We start from the raw sequence: 16,013 nt of genomic DNA on the forward strand, positions 1-16,013 counted from the left end.
CTGCCCTCACTTCCCATCATTTATTATTTTTCACTAGCTTACAGCCCCTCACTCAAATTCAACTAATAAAATTGAGACTTTGCTTTCTTTTTAATTCACCAAACATAGCAGATGTATCAATCATCGAAGTGTCATCACTTCTTGCTCCTGTTGACCAGGACTGCACCCAGGAAAAGGAGTCATAAGTCACAGATGGAGCAAACGCCTTTTGTAACACCAATTAGTGCCTCCCACTCACCTCCGTGGAGGTGAGGAGGTTATTATGGGACAGTGCCCTGTCCTCTAATGGTTGGGCACAGTGGCCTGAGATAGACGAGCATCTTGTTTTCAGCTGTCACTCTTCCCATGGTGTCTCCCCTTCCTCTTCCACCTCACGACCGTCCCTGGTGTCCAGCCTTTTTGGAGCAGTGACCTTTGCGGAAGAGATTTTGGCTGACCGGTCCAACACTCACCCAAGAGCAGACAGAGCTGAGGGGATAATCTGACTTGTTGTGCTGGCTGCCCCACTGAGAGGCCAGCAACCAGACTGAAGTCCCAGACGCCGCATCCATCTCCCAGCACGGATCACACGCTCACAGAAACCAGCTGTCATGGTGAGGATTTACTCGAGTCACGCTTTAATTTCACGGGCTGGAAATTACCCTCATGCTACATCCCACCTGTCATCTGTCGCAGCGACAGAAAAATGATGAAAAGGTGCAGAGATTCAAAGACTGAAAAATACAATGTGACACCAGCATTTTTCTTTATACTGTCATGTCACTGATATTCATTTTTAGCAAGAGGCATCCTGCTGCACTAAAGTGAATTCCGAGCTTGTGCCATATGTGTTAGCCAGATGCAGGAGCACCGTGAGAGGTCACTGTCTCTCACTGCCCTGCAGGTCAAATCAAGAGACCAATGACAGTAGGATCTGCCTCCCATCCATCTTTGAATGCATGCTTGGAAAATGCTTCTGAAGGAGCCAGTGACCTTTAAGTAAATTTAGAAGCTACTGACAAATGTGCAAACAGGGTCTTAAATTCCACTGGAAGATTATTCTGATGTGACTTTTTTTTAATGCAAGACAAAAAAACAAATAAATAAATAAATTAATTAATTAATAATACAAATATTGTATTTGCTTATGGAATTGTCTAAGATTACACTTTTTGTAGGAAAATAACTGAACTTGCTTGTATTTTTAATTATCTTCCCCGAAAAACATAACGTTTTATTTCTATCTAATAAGTTTAATACCGGTATTTGTAAATAAATCCATGAATTGAATTTACTACGTGTTTTTGGCGTCCTCTAGTGGGCAGAGAATAAACTTATCCTTCTTCCCGCTCAAATCTCGCGGTCTTTCAGCTCCTAGCAACGTGAATACATGCGTCTTCATTTGACCAATCAGAAGCCACCCTGCCGGTGGGAACTGGCCAATTAAAGTTGAGAATTATGGCACCGATTTAAACGGAGAAGAAACACTTCCTGTGTTTTCAACTGAAGCAAAACAACACGAGTGTATGAGAGGTTTGACTTTTCTTGTCATCTGGATATAAAACCAGAAAAATATTTTAAGCAACTACTTGAATTTTATGTTCGGAAGTCTTAACATTTGACGCTAACGTGAAGTTTGGAAACTTCTAACGTTGGTTTCGGTTAACGAAAGCAAAATGCCGTCCTGTGTTGATGACTACGAAGTGTTGTACACGATAGGATCGGGCTCCTATGGAAGATGCCAGAAAATAAAACGAAAAAGTGACGGAAAAGTGAGTATTTATGGAAAGGGACACGCACATACTGCATATTTTTAGTGTTATGCTCAATTGAAATACATATCTGTTTATGTTATTTTTGAAAAATTTATTTTAATAAACTAATTTTAAAGGAAGAAAACAAAACAAGTAGACTCATATCATACTTATTTACGTTTTTAAGCTAGTAAAACTTGAGTTGAAAAGAATTTAACAAAATTAGTCACAAGAAAAATCACTAAAGTTAGCAATTAATTAAAGAAGAAGAAATGGATAAAAGGAAAAGTTTTTTTTTTTTACAATATGTTTATCTATTTCTGAAACTGTTGTCACAGACCAATAAGGTTTTTTTTCATACTTAAAAAAAAATAGTAAAAACTGAAAAAATAAACATGAGTTAGCATTAGTGAATCATTACATTTTGAATGTTGTTTTTGTAATTAATCACTAAAAAAATGAATATTTTGAACATTAACACTTAAAATTTAAGTTCGATAAATGAATAAAGATTTTTCTAAATATATTTTGCTTTTTTTTTTTTTTTTTGGATCTATGTCATTCTCAGTTACCTCTATATGTCCCTGACTGAAGCATTTCTGCTTTCTAGATCCTCGTGTGGAAGGAGCTGGATTATGGCACCATGGCTGAAAGTGAGAAACAGATGCTAGTGTCGGAGGTGAACCTCTTGAGGGAACTCAAACACCCAAACATTGTGAGGTACTACGACCGCATTATAGATCGCCGCAAAACCACGCTGTACATCATCATGGAGTACTGCGAAGGCGGCGACCTGTCTTGTCTCATCAGCAGGTGCATCAAAGAGAGGTAAATAAAGCAAACCGAAGTGAAAGCGATCCTGTTTACATCCGCTACATTATAATTGTTTTTAATGGCAGGAAGTATTTGGAGGAGCAGTTTATCCTGCGAGTCATGGTGCAGCTTTCGCTGGCGCTAAAGGAGTGTCACCGGCGGTGCGACGGCAGAGCCACGATCCTCCACCGGGATCTAAAACCAGCTAACATCTTCCTGGACGCGAACCAGAACGTAAAACTGGGTGACTTTGGTTTAGCTCGGATTCTGAACCACGACACCAGCTTTGCAAAGACGTTTGTTGGCACGCCGTACTATATGTCGCCTGTAAGTTGATAAGCTTATTTTCTCAAAAGACATTTAAAATATTCTTGATTTGTTTTTCACTCGTTTGTTTCTTTTCTTTCAGGAACAAATAAACAGGATGTCATACAATGAAAAGTCAGATATTTGGTCTCTGGGTTGTTTGCTGTATGAACTCTGCGCATTATCGTAAGTTTTTTCAGTGCTTTGCCATCTGTCTCCTTTAGCTGTTTGATCTAATCATTTTATATCTGTTTTTTCCCTGTCAAGGCCTCCATTTACTGCTTACAACCAGAAGGAGTTAGCAGAAAAGATCAGGGAAGGAAAGTTTAGAAGAATCCCCTTCCGTTACTCCGAGGAACTAAACTCTCTTATCAGCAGAATGCTCAACTTAAAGGTTCGATATAAATTATTATTTTCAACCTGCGATGGACGATCTCCTGAGCACCACTCTGCTTTTTGACAGGATTACCTGCGGCCGTCTGTGGAGTCTATTCTTCAGTGCAGCCTGCTGAGTGTCATGGTCGCCGATGAGCTAAAGAAGTTGCAAGTTCGACCCCGAAGAAAGTCCGTGGAGTCCAACAGCCCGCCGCAGAAGCCAAGTGAAACGCCATGCGTCTCCGCTGCAGAGCTCAGGCAGAGGGAACAGGCTCTGCGAGACAGGGAGCAAGCGCTGAAGGAGCGCGAGGAGCGGCTGGAGAGTAAGGCTTCACGTTCGACAGCAACCACTAAAAGTTCCAAAATCTTAAAAGGAGGCTGTTTGAAAATGGAAAGAAGTTATTTATCATATCCTCAAATTGAAATATAGGTTTCAAAGAAAAGGAGAATGCCTTCATTTAATGAGAGGAATGAGATGTAGAAATCAGTCCTTTGGGTTTGACTTATCAGGGATTCTTTTCTGAACAACATTTGAGGCCTTGAACTGTTCAGCTGCCAGATCACATAAGAACTGGAAAACATTTTTCTGTTCCCACGCACAATTTCCTCCCAAAAAAGGGGGTTTGGGGGAGTCTTATTGTCTTATTCAATACAAGCAGCCCATTTCAAAGCATTCATTGATTAGTTAATATTGTTGTTTGGTGAAGTTTTGTTTTTTGAGGAATTTGAACTATATTATATATCCTGTAATCAAAATGTTGATATCCACACAGAGTATTTATATCCAAAAAATGTGTTTTCTAGCCTTTGTTTTCAAGATTTTTGTAAAAATAAAGTATTTTTTCTATTGTCAGAAAGAGAGCACGAGCTGTGTCTTCGTGAACAGCTGACAAGTGAGAGGCTTGCAAGGTAGTATCTCCTTTTGCTCGTTCTATAAAACAAAAAATTGAGGTTTTTAAGTAGTTGTGTGGAATTCTTGACGCAATTTTTACTTTTTTTGTTCTGTTTTAGAGCAGAAAGTTTGCTGAGGAATTACAAGCTGCAGCAGCAGAAGGACTTCCCGATCTTTGGCAAAAACATAGGTATGGGAAATTAACAAGGACCTCTGGACTTGCTGAACTTAGACACAACTGTGAATTTACTAAATAACCACTCTAAATCTGATATATTTATTGTCTTTTTATTAAGTAAATAAAGTTTTTTTTAATCTATCAACGATTTTTTTATTAAAACAACTCTGCTCATATCACATTTTTCACAAAACAAATCTCCCTGATTCCAAAAATCACATTTGGGTTTTGTTCATTTGTTTTAGATGCAGAGTCTTTGTCTCCCGGAAAGAAGAAAGTCCACTTTGCCGGTGAAAGCTCAGAGAATCAGAAGCCAGAGGGTCGCCAGAGCGCAGCGTCACAGGAATCCATGAAATTGAGACTCCAGGTTGCAAAGCTGCGCTCTCAAAAACTCAGCGAGATGGAGAAAATGTGCCAGTTGAAGAGCAGGCAGCTGCTCGGCATTCGCTAAGCACACAGATGCTTTTGAGTCCTTACAACTGGATTTTGTGTTTTTAAAATAATTGTTGTGATTCTAGTCAAGCTAAGTAAGTTATTCAGTGTATTTCAAGCTTTTTATTGCTTTCTTGATTGAGTTAATTTACAGACTGTACGAGTATAAATGGCAGCTATTGGAATTGTTAGAATGGTGTGCACATTATTGCTGTTTTAACAATCCTTTCATTAAAAACACATTTTATGAACCACTGTCAAGAAAGAATAAACAAAAATGTCACAGATTAGTCTGATTTTTTTTTTCTAAACAAATTCAAAACAAAGGGAGTAAATTTTTTATTCAATTTTTTTTAGATTTCCATTGTTGCTTTAATGTAATCAACATAAATGAGTTGGTGAAAAGCTGAAAATCTCATCAAAACCTAAAAACATTCAATGGCTTTGTCTCCACAAGAGGTCATCAGTTTTCCGTGGAAAAAAAATATATACATATATTTATATATAGTCCCGCTTAAAAAAGTGCTTTTTCCTGGAAGTATTTAAAACGTATATTATTTTAAAGTTTTGTTTATGAATTTTTTGTTTTTGTTTTAATGATTGTCAAAATAAAAGCTTCCAAATTGGTTTGAGCAATGGATACTCATTTGATTTTTTTTTATATATATGTATATAATGATAAATAATATTTCAATTTTGGTGGAATTGGAAGTAAAAAGTACTACATAGATTGTAAACATTTAATTATGAATGAGTTATCGCGAGATTACAGTTGTGGATAGCGTGCGTAGCAACCGTGGCTGTCCTGCTATATCACGCCTCCTTCTTGCGTGATTTCTAATACTAACCAATCATGTTTCTTCTTGTGTTCCACCAACCAATAGGAGATGAGATGGGCGGGTCTTTTGCTTCGTGTTCCGTGTGAAAACTTTACCGGCTCGGGTGCAAAGTTTCAACCGTCTGCAAACTGGGAACCGTCGGCAGACGAGTCTGGAATATCCTGGAAAAGAACACGGTGTATTCACACGGTTACCGGGCTTAGGGCTTTGTGGAAAAAAAATGTTTGCGGTTTTCGTCGGGTGTAGATGAGTGATGGTGGCGGGCGGCAGATAAAAGCAGACCGGGAAGGCGCTGTAGCTCGGATTTTATTGTCTGTGGGAGCAGTTAGCTTGACGTAGGGTGCTAGCTTGTCGCTGTCCCGGTGACATCTCATACAATTTTTTGGACCAAAACTTGAATTAATAGAAGTCAATTTTTAAAATGGCTTGCGAACCCAACCGAGCGCGCCTCCTCTGTATGCTTTCACTGACTTTCGCCTTCTTCGTGGTGGAGGTGGTGGTCAGTCGCATCACTTCGTCTCTGTCGATGCTGTCGGACTCCTTTCACATGCTGTCCGATGTGATCGCGCTGATCGTGGCTCTGGTGGCCGTGCGGTTTGCCGAGAAGACCCAGGCCACCAACAAGAACACGTTCGGCTGGATCCGGGCGGAGGTGATGGGGGCTCTGGTCAACGCCGTCTTCCTCACGGCGCTGTGCTTCACCATCGTGCTGGAGGCGATCGAGCGTTTCACCGAGCCCCACGAGATCGACAGTCCCGAGGTGGTCGCCGGGGTCGGCGCGGCGGGGCTCCTGGTCAACCTGCTGGGGCTCTGCCTGTTTCACGGGCACGCCGGCGGAGGCCACGGCCACTCGCACGGCGGGGGGCACTCCCACGGGGGAAAAGGCAAAAAGGGGAAATCCCAGAAGGCCGGGAACGGATCTGTTGGAGAAGAGACCAACTACCTGGTGGGGGATCACACCAGCAACACCAAACCAAGCAGTGGTATGTGAATTATTTGACATTCTGTCTGTTTATCTACAGCAGGCGTCTACTGACCTTAATCTTACTGGAAGCAGCTCAGATTTCACCATATATATCATCACTGACTGACTAATCTCTATTGTGTTTTTCTCAGCTTCAATCTTGACATTTATTTGTTTTTCGAATGCGTATTTGTTGAGTCACTACGTCCTTGAAAAGTGTTACGACACAAGCAAGAGATTTCTTGCTTTGTTAGAATTCCTCCTTTACCAAATCTAGCAAAAATAACTTGGGATTTGTAGTCTTTTTTTGCAAACGTGCTAATAACAGCTGCCACAAACGATTATTTCAATAGTCGACTAATCACCAATAATTTTTTAAGATTAGTCGACTAATGCGTAAACTTGATGTAAAGCGCACATCTTAACCATCATTAGCTTAAAACTAACTAAAAACTAGATATATAGCAAGTGATATATATGCAAGTATGAATGCTGTAAGCTGAAATTGCCTGCTCAAGATGCTGAAATTAATCGCTAAAATCGCTGAAGCTGAAAGCCAGCTAAAATATTAGTTAAATGCCAAATTAGCCTTAAAAAAGCCCAGGTGCAGCTGAAACATTGGCTAAACTCCCATATAGCCTAAAAACAAAAACAAAAAAAGCCCAAATTAGCTAAAATAGCTAGCATGCTGCTGAAATATTAGCTTAACTCCAAAATAGCCTAAAAAAAACCTTAATAAATGCCAAAATAGTCCAAAAAGCTAACATAATGCCATTACAACTTTCAACTCTGACTCCATATAATATAAAATAACAACTAATCGATTATTAAATTAGTTGTCGACTATATTAATAGTCGACTAATTGCGTCATCCCTAATAACAGTCTCTCCTTCATGATTTTTCTATGAACACTTCTTTTTATGTAAGATTATAGACTCCCTCCTTTACTCACTGAGGGGTTAAAATAAAGAAAAGTCCCCGTCCTCCTTGTTAAGCCCTGCCTGTTTCAATAAATGAGCAACAGCTTCCATACACCGATTGCTATTAGCTGGTCATACATCAGAGAGTCTGGGACTCGACACATCGTTAGCCCCTGATGAATGACCCGGTGATGCCCTGAGAGAAACGGCTTCCTCAGCTCCACTTTTTGCTGCTAAATCTGAATTTAAACTTAAACGATGCCACACATGGAGTTTGCTTTCTGTGTAATCTGGCCGTGCTTCGCTGGTTTGTATATCGCCCCGAGCTCTTGTGCTAAAGAATCAGTCACAAGGTTGAGGAGTCGTCTGCAGAAAAGCTGCTTTTGTTCAAAAGGAAAAAACATGTCGGTTGATATGATTGAGTATATCACAGATGTTGCACGGAAGAACGTTTTTCTTCAAACTCACTGCTGGTATCTTAAGGTCAAAGTCTGTGCGATTATGAAGTGTCAAACTGCAGAAGTCTAAACCTTCGTCTGTGGTTGTAATCTGCAGAGGTCAGCTGTAAAGACAGCACGGAGGTGCAGATGAACGGCAACACCCACTTCGACGAGATGGAAGCGGAGACCGATTCGTCGTCGCAGCTCAACATGCGCGGCGTCTTCCTCCACGTGCTGGGGGACGCCTTGGGCTCCGTCATCGTGGTGGTGAACGCCGTCATCTTCACATTTGTGTGGAAGCCCTGTAAGGGCGAAAACTGTGAGAACCCGTGCACCAACAGCCACCTGACTGACCACCGGCACTTGAACCACACGGTAGTGGACCTGCAGGACACGCCCACAAAGGCCGGACCCTGCTGGGTGCTCTACCTGGATCCCACGCTGTGCATCATCATGGTGTGCATCTTGCTCTACACCACCTACCCTCTGCTCAAAGAGTCCGCCCTCATCCTGCTGCAGACCGTCCCCAAGCAGATCAACATGCACCGCCTCAACGAGCGCCTGCTCAGCCTGGACGGCGTCCTGGCCATCCACGACATGCACATCTGGCAGCTGGCGGGAAGCAGAATCATCGCCACGGCGCACATCAAATGCCACGACCCCACGTCCTACATGGACGTGGCCAAACGGATCAAAGACTTCTTCCACGACGAGGGCATCCACGCCACCACCATCCAGCCCGAGTTCGTCACCTTTAACTCGGAAACTCAAGGCTCTCAGTGCGAGCTCTCCTGTCGGACTCAGTGCGCCCCCAAGCTGTGCTGCGGCCAGAAAACCGCCACTGACTCCAAACCAGCTGCTGCCTCCACCCTGGAGGTGATCAGCGAGGGTCTGGAGCAGGTTCAGGGCGGACCTCGGACTGAGGCGGAGGTCGCCAGAGAGGTGGAGTCCTCCGTTTGAAAAAGAGAAAACTACCACTTTGTCCTTAAACATTACTCTCATTAGTAGAGGGTTTAATCACCCTTTATTCACAATAAGACTTTATTTTAGTCTTTTTTTTTAAATGGTTGCTGACCTCACCGACATTCATCCACATGAGCCTTAGTTTCTTTCAATTGTCTCCTCCTCTTTGAAGCGTTTCCTGCCCACGCTTCCTCGTCGTGACGGTTCTGCATGTTCGTGCTCCTCACATCTACAAGGCTGGAGCGAGGCCTTGCATGAGTGTTCCTCTGTGACGACCCTTAAAGATGTTTTCTGTGCCAAAGCTTCTCACTGCAGGACTGAGGGAATCCCTCCCAGAAATGGACCATTATAGCACACATCAATAGGCTTTGTAGTCTATGGACCATTTTTTTTTTTCCAATTGCTTATGCTGTGAGCGAATCTGACTTTCTACATCCTCTTGCTGAAAGAAAGTGAAACAAAGTTGTGTAATAAATTAAGTTAAGTTATTAGAAATGATCTCTATAGATGCTGTTTGAATATTTTAGTTAGGATATGAATGATTTTCTATCTTTGCTGTTTCTCAGCTTTTATGATGATTTTGTTTTGACGAAAGCCACGTCGACTCGGCTCGCCTTTTAAACAGGATGCTGTGGTAAAGCACTAGAAGAAGTAGAAGCTTACTTCAACGTGCGTTCATACATCTGAAGCCTTGCAGGCCGGAGGGTCAGGTGTGTTGTGAAGAAAAGAGCACTACGCTTTTTTTTTTTTTTTTTAGTGAGACACTATTTTTCTGTCTGAATCTTTTAGTTTTATTTTGAAATCCTTCATGAATGTGTTCTGCACCTTGTCACAATCCACACTGAGGAAATGTTCCTGTCGCATTTTGCATGAACGAGCTTCGACGGCGCTCCTCCGAGAGCTTTACTTGCTGCTTACCAGCTCCTGCTGGTATCCTCTGACATAACTCACGGGAATGATTCATCTCACGGCGTTCGGACAACTCCAGGCTGTTTGCAGAAATAAAGTGGCTGAGGTGGCCGTTTCAAAGAGCCAGTCATTCCCGTCAGCACAGGGATCGTCTAAAGACGATGCATCTCCACTTGATGTTCGATGTGTATGCAATATTAACTGTGTGCTGACAGATGTATTCAACATTTAAAAATGTTTGGTCACTTTTCTTGTCATTTATGACTTGGGCTCTGTGTGCAAATTGAAAAGTGTTTTTATTTTATTTTGGATATGACATGTCAGCTGATGTGTTTTTGATATAAATGCATATATATAGATATATAAATATATACCGTATCTGTCCTATGTGTCTTTGTGAAATAAAATGACTGTTTGGTACAGTTTAATAGAAAATGTGCTTTATTTGTTCCTTTTTTAGAAATATAATTATTGGATCACAAAAACAGTTTTTGACCACTTAGATCAGGGGTGTCGAACTCAATCGTACAAATCTAAAACACACCTAAGGTCGCAGGCTGGACAGGATAAACATTTATTAAACACTACATTTTTTAAACTTTAAAAACTTTTTAACATAATTAGGAATTAGATATATAGCATTACCTGCAACAATGCTAATGTGAATGCTGTAAGCTAATTTGGATGCTGAAGATGCTAATGCTAATTGCTGAAAATGCTAAAACTGATAGCTAAAAAAAACTGAAGCTGATAGCAGCTAAAATATTAGTTAAATACCAAATTAGCCAAAAAAAACAAAGAAGAACTTAGGTTAGCCAAAACTGCTAGCATGTTGCTGAAGTTATAGCTAAACTCAAAACAAACAAAAAAAAATCTAAATTAGCCAAAACAGCTAGCATGTAGCTAAAGAAATAGCTTAACTCAAAACAAAGAAAATCTAAATTTGCCAAAACAGCTAGCATGTAGCTAAAATATTAGCTAAACTCCAAAATAGCCCCAAAAACATAGTAAATGCCAAAATAGTTCAAAAAGCTATCAGAATGCCAATATTTAAAACTTTAAAACCGTCACTTTTTACCACAATTATGAATGATAAAAAGGCAGGAATATTATTCCAGAATAAATCAACTTAAACCTTAAATAACTTTCAACATTTTACTCTTCATAAAGATATATTTTGTCAAAATTATACAAGTTAGAAAAAAAACACAAGATAACATCGGGCCATTAATAACAATAAAAAAAAATTAGGTGGATGGCCAGATAGAATTACTCGGAGGGCCGGATCTGGCCCCCGGGCCTTGACTTTGACACAAAATACTTGAAGAATTTAGGCTAATAAAAATGTTCAAATGCTGCAAAATTGAGCTAAAAGTTCAATATAAAACCAATAAAGAATCTTGAACACCTGACAGCAACAAAGCTCTAATCTGAACAGCGATAATGATCGGAAGTGATCCAGAATCTGAAGTCTTACATAAGATGACAGAGTTCCATGTGCGTCCTCTGTGGCCTGATTTGGAGTTGGAAAGGCTGCTGATGGTCGGTGTGAAGCCGGTGGAGTTGCCGCCAACCGCAGGGGGCTTATGCAAGAGGCCCGGGGCATTCCTGGAGCAACAAGTGCAAAGCCCTACCCAGCATTCCTCAGGGCAGCAGGGCACTGCTGAAAGGACACAGGCTGGTCCTGAGGGGTTTTTCCCAGAACATTAATGTGCATGTTTTTAACTTAACGTAAAACTTTATTGATCAAATCTAAATGTTTAATTTATTTTACTGTTAGAGTTTTACTATTTACTGTTAGAAAAACTGCAGGTTCCTAGACATTATATTCAGAAAATAAAAATTGTTCTCTTATATTGATCATTTGTGGCCACGAACCAGTATTTTTTGCCAACAAATTGGCACTTTATGACCATTTTATAGGCACAAGTTAGCATTTTGTGTAAAAAATAGTATATTTTTGCACAGAAGTTAGTATTTCGTGCACACAATTGGGTATTTTGTTTGCACAAATTAGCATTTTTGTACACAATATTGCATATTTTTGCACAGAAGTTAGTAATTGAGTATTTTTGTGCACAAATTAGTATTTTTTTTCTCAAATTACCGTTTTTGCGCACAAATCAGTATTTTGTGTGCTTAAATTAACATTTTTTTGTTTTCAGATTAGTATCTGTGAGCATAAATTAGCATTTTGTGCACAGAAATTAGAATTTGTTGGTAGAATTTAGTAATTGATGTGCTTAAATTAGCATTTTTTTTGACAAATTAGAGTTTTTTGACCTTTTTTATACAAAGATTAGTATTTTGTGAGCACAAATGAGCAATCTGTGTATAAAGATTAGCATTTTGTGCGCTCAAATATTCATTTTGTACAAACAAATTAATTCCTTTTGGACTAAAATGAGAATTTTGTGCACACAAATGAGCATTTTGAGCAATTGAATTTCCATGCACAAAATAATTTGTGCGCACAAAATCCCAATTAGTGTGCTTAAATGAGTTTTTGCTGGTGTAAATGAGCATTTTGTGCGCACATGATAGAATTTTGTGGTCATGAAATAGCATTTTAACCAGGCAAAATAGCCTTGTAATTTGTGCACTCAAATTTGTAGGCACAAATGAGCATTTTGTGCATTCAAATTATTTTTTGTGAGCACACATTTGCATTTTGTGCACAAAAACTTGTATTTTGTGTGCTGACATAAGTTCTTTATAGACAAAAATGAGAGATTTGTGCACATGAACTAACATTTACTGTACCCAAATAATTATTGTTGTGCACAAATTTGCATTTTAAGCACAAAAATTAGTATTTTATCCATAAATTAGAAATTTGTGACTAAAAAATTAGAATTATTTGGGCACAAACTATAATTTTGTCGCTACAAATTGAAGAAACTAAAATATAAATTTGTGCCCACAAAATACATAAATGTGACCACACATTATTAATCTGAGGGAGCAATTTATTAATATTTTTTGGATTTTATGTAGATAAAAGCTGCTTTAACTTGCATAGGGACGTGTGCATTTGCTGTCTTTTGCAGCGTTTAAGGAGGAAATTGATGCCTTTATCATCTGTCCTTGTGGGCGTGCAGCAGCATTAGGCCATCTGGCTCCAGCTTTATCCAGGGTCTTTTTTAAACACTGGTTGTTGGGGGGGTGTAACAGTGGAAATGAGGTCGTCACCCTGATGCCAGATGCTTGTACCTCTTTTCAACCTGAGTAAGCTGCAAAAGAGAAAAGGTAACAAAACAAAGAGAAAAGCAACAAAACTAAAGGAGAACTGAGCTCATTTGTGTTGGTGCATCCAGACACTCCATGACTTCATCTGTGCTCTGATCAATGTGGTCTCCACAGATCTTATCTTGCTCTGGACACAGTAGAGTGACACTTTCTCTCAACAGGAGCAAGAATTTTGTCACAAACTGAGACAAATATATAGAATTTTTTTTTTAATTAAACTTGTTTCAGTTTTAATGTCTTCCAATTACTGGACGATTTTGTTCACTCTGTTAAAAGAGTCAAATAAATCAAATAGTATTTGAAATTATTTTAAAACCTTTTCATCTAAAATTGTTGTATTTATGAGATCTTGTTGACTGTCAACAAATATAGAACTCAAGTAGCATTATTTATAAAAAATAATACTGTAGAAATAAAAAGTATTCATCCAAAGAATACGATTAAAAAAGTAACTGTACTGAGAAAATCTTTTTTGCAGATGCTAAAACTAAGTTTTCAATTCTTTAAATAAAAAGGAACTTTGTTTACAGTTTTTCTTCTAGAAAGTTGGCTTATATTCAATATACTATAGACAAGACTTTGTTTTTGTTTATGAGAGAAATATTTCTATTTCTCCCCCTTAAACGCTGCAGCCGCATCACGACAGGTTTGTTTCAGCTGCAGCGGAGATATTTAACATATTATTTTACTGTCAAAGCAATTATCTGCTAATACCCAAAACTGAGGAGATTTGATTGTGTGTTGCTGAAATAAATGGAAGAAAAAATCTGAACAAAAAATGAAGTAGAGACTCACAAAATTAGTATTTTGTGTGCTCAGATTAGCATTTTGTTAGCACAAATGATCATTTTGTTCACTCAAATGAGTATTTTATGTGCACAAATTTGTATTTGTTCACAGAAAATATAAATTTGTGTGCTCAATTAAGCATTTTGTGTAGACAAATTACTATTTTTTGCTGTCAAACTAGCATGTGTGCACACAAAATTGTTTTTGTGCACCCAAATTAGTGTATTGTGAGCAAAAAATCTGTATTTATGCAATCCAATTAGAATGTTGTGCACCCAGGTTAGTATTTTGTGAGCAGAGTTTATCATTTTCTTGACAGAAATTTGTATTTTGTGCACAGAAATTAGAAATGTGTGCTTTCAAAGAAGTAATTTGTGTGCACAAATAAAATGTTTTTGCTCTCAAACTAACAGACAAATTGGTTAAAAAATTTTATGTTTTGGTATTTTAGTAGTATTTTGCTAGTTTTAGTATTTTGTGTGAACAAATGAGCATTTTGTGCAAAGAAATGTGAATTTTATGGACAGAAATATGAATTTTCTGGACAGAAATTAGTATTTTGTGAGCACAAATTGTCATTCTGTGCAAAGGAATTAGAATTTATGCACTAAAATGGGGATTTTGTGTGTACCAACTATTATTTTGTGCACTTACTTAAGTATTTTGTAGGCAGAAATGAGCATTTTGTGCACTCAATTTAGCATTCTTTGAGCACAAATTAGCCTTTTGTGCACAGAAATTAACATTTTGTGCACATAAATGAGCATTTTGCGTGCTCAAATGAGCATTGTATGCGCACAAATTTGTATTTTGTGCATAGAAATTAAAATTTTGTGCACTCAACTATTTTGTGCACACAAATGACTATTTTTTCCTCTAGCACTAGAATTTTTTGCACACAAATTAATACTTTGGGCATAAATGAGCATTTTGAGCACACTTACAGCAAACTGTAACTGAGTAAAAGTACTTCTTTGTCAATATGAGAATATTTGTGAAAAAGTTTAAGGTATGGTCTAAAAAAACATCTATGAGGAATTTACCAATATTGACTTCAGTACATGTAACTGAGTAAATGGAATTTATAACATAACTTCTCTCTATCAAGTCCCTGTTATCTGTATTTGGGTCGCGTGGTCAACAATCTAATCCATTTCTCTGGTTTATCGTGCTGCACAGAACTATAGAAACACCGCTTGGCTTTTGTCCATACATGTAATCAGAGAGATAAGACACATTTTGTAAGCCAGTTCTAGAAAAGATAACGCACAAAATAATGTTTACATTCATATAATCGTATATAAAGGTAAAACGTTCTATCACACTGAAAACTAACATTTAAAAGAAATAATTTTTCATAAAACTATCATATTTTTCATCAAAAACTCAACAATACAAATATATTTTTATGTGTCCAAAAATAAAAATCTAGATAAATCTGCCTCATTTATTAAGATTTAGGTAAAATATTTAGGATTAATAGCTTTTATTTTAAAGCGTTTCAAAGATTGAATACAATTTTACTGTAAGAAACTACATATTACACTTCTTTATCAGCTATTTATCATTTTTTATTTTTATTTTTTGTAATTTGTGGCCATGCTGTGATCCAGGGGTGTCAAACTCAATCGCACAGGCCAAAATCCAAAAACACACTTTAGGTCACGGGACGAACAGGATAAAAATGTACTGAACACTCTAAAACTAAATTTTTAAAACTTTAAAACCATACATTTTTAAACACAATTATGAACTAGAGTATTACTTGCAATAATGCTAGTGTGAATGCTGTAAGCTGAATATGGCTGCTGAAGATGCTAGTGCTGTTAGCTGAAGATGCTGAAATTGATAGCTAAAAAAAGCTAATAGCTGAAAACGCTGAAGCTAAAAGCCAGCTAAAATCTTAGCTAAATGCCTAATGAGCCTAAATAATGGGAAAAAAAGAAACACCTAGCATGTAGCTGAAAAAATAACTAAACTTCAAAACAGCCTAAAAAAACTGAAAAAACGTAAATTACCCAAAACTGCTAGCATGTAACTATTTGTTCCTCTCGCACTAGCCTAATTCCAAATTAGCCTAAAAAACTTGAAAGCATAAATTAGCCAAAACAGCTAGCATGTTGAACTTCAAAATAGCCTAAAAAATGGAGAAAAAAAAACATAAATTAGCCAAAACTGCTAGCATGTAATTATTTTTTCCTCTAGCACTA

At 38.2% G+C, this 16,013-nt stretch overlaps 2 protein-coding genes across 2 annotated transcripts; both read left to right on the forward strand.

Annotated features, from left to right (window-relative positions):
- Positions 1-1,402: 1,402 nt before the first annotated feature.
- On the forward strand, positions 1,403-5,019 carry nek2 (NIMA-related kinase 2). Its single transcript, XM_024291049.2, has 9 exons — positions 1,403-1,751; positions 2,344-2,561; positions 2,633-2,873; positions 2,956-3,038; positions 3,120-3,246; positions 3,316-3,550; positions 4,082-4,136; positions 4,239-4,309; positions 4,543-5,019. Exons 1-9 carry the CDS (start codon positions 1,656-1,658, stop codon positions 4,746-4,748), a joined length of 1,332 nt encoding a protein of 443 aa, XP_024146817.1. The 5' UTR covers positions 1,403-1,655; the 3' UTR covers positions 4,749-5,019.
- Positions 5,020-5,472: 453 nt separating this feature from the next.
- On the forward strand, positions 5,473-10,200 carry slc30a1a (solute carrier family 30 member 1a). Its single transcript, XM_024291048.2, has 2 exons — positions 5,473-6,551; positions 8,009-10,200. Exons 1-2 carry the CDS (start codon positions 5,990-5,992, stop codon positions 8,851-8,853), a joined length of 1,407 nt encoding a protein of 468 aa, XP_024146816.1. The 5' UTR covers positions 5,473-5,989; the 3' UTR covers positions 8,854-10,200.
- The last annotated feature ends 5,813 nt before the right edge of the window (positions 10,201-16,013 follow it).

This window comes from Oryzias melastigma, linkage group LG24, assembly GCF_002922805.2.
Source record: "Oryzias melastigma strain HK-1 linkage group LG24, ASM292280v2, whole genome shotgun sequence".
Taxonomy (NCBI): Eukaryota; Metazoa; Chordata; class Actinopteri; order Beloniformes; family Adrianichthyidae; genus Oryzias; species Oryzias melastigma.